Here is a 2531-nt window from a genome sequence, read left to right on the forward strand (position 1 = left end):
ACCCAGGTTCCATTTATTTGAATTATTTTAACATTTCAAGCTAATTACTACTATAAAATAATGCAAGATATCTCAAATTAATGTAATAATGACTTTAATGATTTTTAACTGACTATAATTTTGAATAGAATTTGTTTTCTTTAACTGACTATAGTTTTGAATAGAAATTTTCAGAAACAGAGTGTAGTCATTTTTCAATTTATTGTGAAAAGTTAAATTAGTAATAACAAAATTAATGGGAATTTTTATTTTAATTATAAGTTTTGGATTGTTTTAAAATATGATACAACATATTTTAATAATGTTTTAATGCTTTTCATATGAATGCTTTAGCGTTCAATTTTTTTCCTCGTCATTTTTTCATGGGCGATAGATGAACCAATTGCTATCTTTATTTTGATAATAGAATTCCGAATATTTTGGAGAAATATTTGGAAATTTGACAAGGGAATTTACGCTGAAATGAAGTATATAGCATCCCCAAACAAATGCGATTAACCAGATTTGGGTTCGATCCTGACTCCATCAACCAGAAGCCCACCTTTCCAATGGCCCCCGTTAACTTCTGCCATACAAAATCCAATGCAATTAGAAGAATCATCATCTTCTTCATTTGCTCTTGCTGCGAAATCCCCTGCAACAACTTCCATCCATCCACCACTATTTATACGCCGCCTTGCGCCTTGTCTTTCCATCAAAAGATGCTCCGATTCCATTTTTTTTCCATCTGCCGTTGAAACCGAAAATTTAATTGGCACCACACTCCACCCATATGGACGTTCTCCAAATTTAAGGACACACACAACTCTGTACTCTGTATTCGCAGACAAAAGACTGCAGTCGATTCGACCCCGGACCTCCAACCAGCAAACCGTTAATAACTCTGCAACCTCCTTAAATCTGAATCACAAGCCATCACAACAACATATAGTTTTGTTACAGTGGTTTTTAAATTACCTAAAATCTTGTTAAACAGAATTACATTAATAATAGTATGAGCACAGTCACATTAATAAATATAAATAATATTATTTTTATAAACTTGGATTTAGTTAGAAAAACCTAATGTTAATATATTTGTCACAATTTTGTTAAACTTTAACACAATCAATATCACTTTCATAAACCTGGATTCAGCTCGAAAAACCCAACGCCAATAGCGTTGATCGTCTCCCCAAGCAATGGATAATTCTCTTGCAGATAACATGTAACCCATTTTGGCTGTGGGTCGCTCTAGCGAGAATCTCTGTTCTTCTTCCACCAGATTAGGAATATTAATGAATGGATGGCATTATGCAAAAACTGAAGCAAAACAAATGCATCGGAATCATCATGGAGACAACAATAAGGGACATATATATATGTGTATATATACCTTTGTTCCGCCATCTATGAAAACTGACTCGCAGAGACGAAAGTATAGTTCTCTGCTGGAAGAAAATGCGATGGGCGTAACTGCCCGGGATAGGATCTGTTGGAATTTCTTAGGAAGGAATTTGTTCCACACAATGTCGGAGTAGGCCGCAGATCTGAAGAGTTTGGAGACAGTTTCCAGCCTGCAAACTTGTCGTGGAGTAGTGAAGGAGAAAATGAGAGATATACACGTCTTGGGTAGGTCCGATAGACTTGTCCCATGCTCGGGCATAGGCTCACATTCATTCTCCTCAAGCTGAGGCCGATCATACTGAGGCTCGCTCTTAACAGGAAGATACCGAAGGCAATTCCCCATGGTTTTCTCGGCTCGTTCTTATCAGCGGCGCCTCTGATAAAAGGTGCAATGTAATCTGCACATGGGAAAACTCTTGGCGTGGAAGCCAAGGAAAGTAGTTTGTAATATGTATTAGGATAGGGGAGGGCGGGGCACTGTCCAAGGCATATGCCAGGGTTGCCCGCGCTGTTGACATTCTACTTTAAACATATGTTAATATATTATATGACTGGCCTGCGAATAAAAGAAAAAGCAACTTGGTTCCGGCTATTACCAGGAGCAGCCTATTATTTATCAATTTTATTCATGGGTATCATGTATTTGAGAACATTTAAGATTTTTAGTAATATTTTGATTAAGCTAAATTACATAATAATGGAAAATCAAAATTAATAAATAATTAATGTAATTTAAGTGTGTCAACATAAAATAAAATAAAATATAAATATAAATATAAATTAAAAATAAAAATGATTCATGTGGAATACAATATATTTGATAGGTGAAATTAAACCAGTCTAGACCCATCTTCAAGAGGGATTAAACCTTTTGAGATGTAAACAATGAAAAGAGGTTTGCATATAAGAGATTTGATCCCTTTTGACCCTTGGTAGATCCGGAGTTAGATGGATAAAGGAAGAAAAAAAACTTAAAAATAAATAAGAGTAAAGATAAAATTTAAGCAATGGAAAAACTATAGGAAATGACTAGAGCTTTATTTAGTCCACAAATACTACATACAATCATTCACCTCTTTTACTCATGCCTTATTTTACCATAGATGGTTCCTAATCTATAAATAGACTTTGTTACAATAACTCTG

General features: G+C 34.7%; 1 protein-coding gene across 1 annotated transcript; it reads right to left on the bottom strand.

The window, feature by feature from the left end:
* Positions 1-407: 407 nt before the first annotated feature.
* LOC149246897 (F-box protein PP2-B15-like) lies at positions 408-1721 on the bottom strand. The gene is made up of 3 exons (XM_089455782.1): positions 1376-1721; positions 1128-1246; positions 408-900 (listed from the first exon to the last, which is right to left on the bottom strand). Exons 1-3 carry the CDS (start codon positions 1643-1645, stop codon positions 495-497), a joined length of 795 nt encoding a protein of 264 aa, XP_089311908.1. The 5' UTR covers positions 1646-1721; the 3' UTR covers positions 408-494.
* Positions 1722-2531: the final 810 nt, after the last annotated feature.

The sequence above is a fragment of the Pinus tabuliformis genome, chromosome 7 (genome assembly GCF_031772625.1).
Source record: "Pinus tabuliformis cultivar Carrire ecotype Pingquan chromosome 7, CPIR1, whole genome shotgun sequence".
Taxonomy (NCBI): domain Eukaryota; kingdom Viridiplantae; phylum Streptophyta; class Pinopsida; order Pinales; family Pinaceae; genus Pinus; species Pinus tabuliformis.

Bases quoted from the DNA above. Each gene is read 5' to 3' on its own strand.
- LOC149246897 (XM_089455782.1), bottom strand. From the start codon at position 1,645: ATGCCCGAGCATGGGACAAGTCTATCGGACCTACCCAAGACGTGTATA. The intron at 1,247-1,375 runs GTATATATACAC...GAAGAAGAACAG, and splicing joins TCATAGATGGCGGAACAAAG to AGATTCTCGCTAGAGCGACC. The intron at 901-1,127 runs GTTTATGAAAGT...CTTGTGATTCAG, and splicing joins GTTTTTCGAGCTGAATCCAG to ATTTAAGGAGGTTGCAGAGT.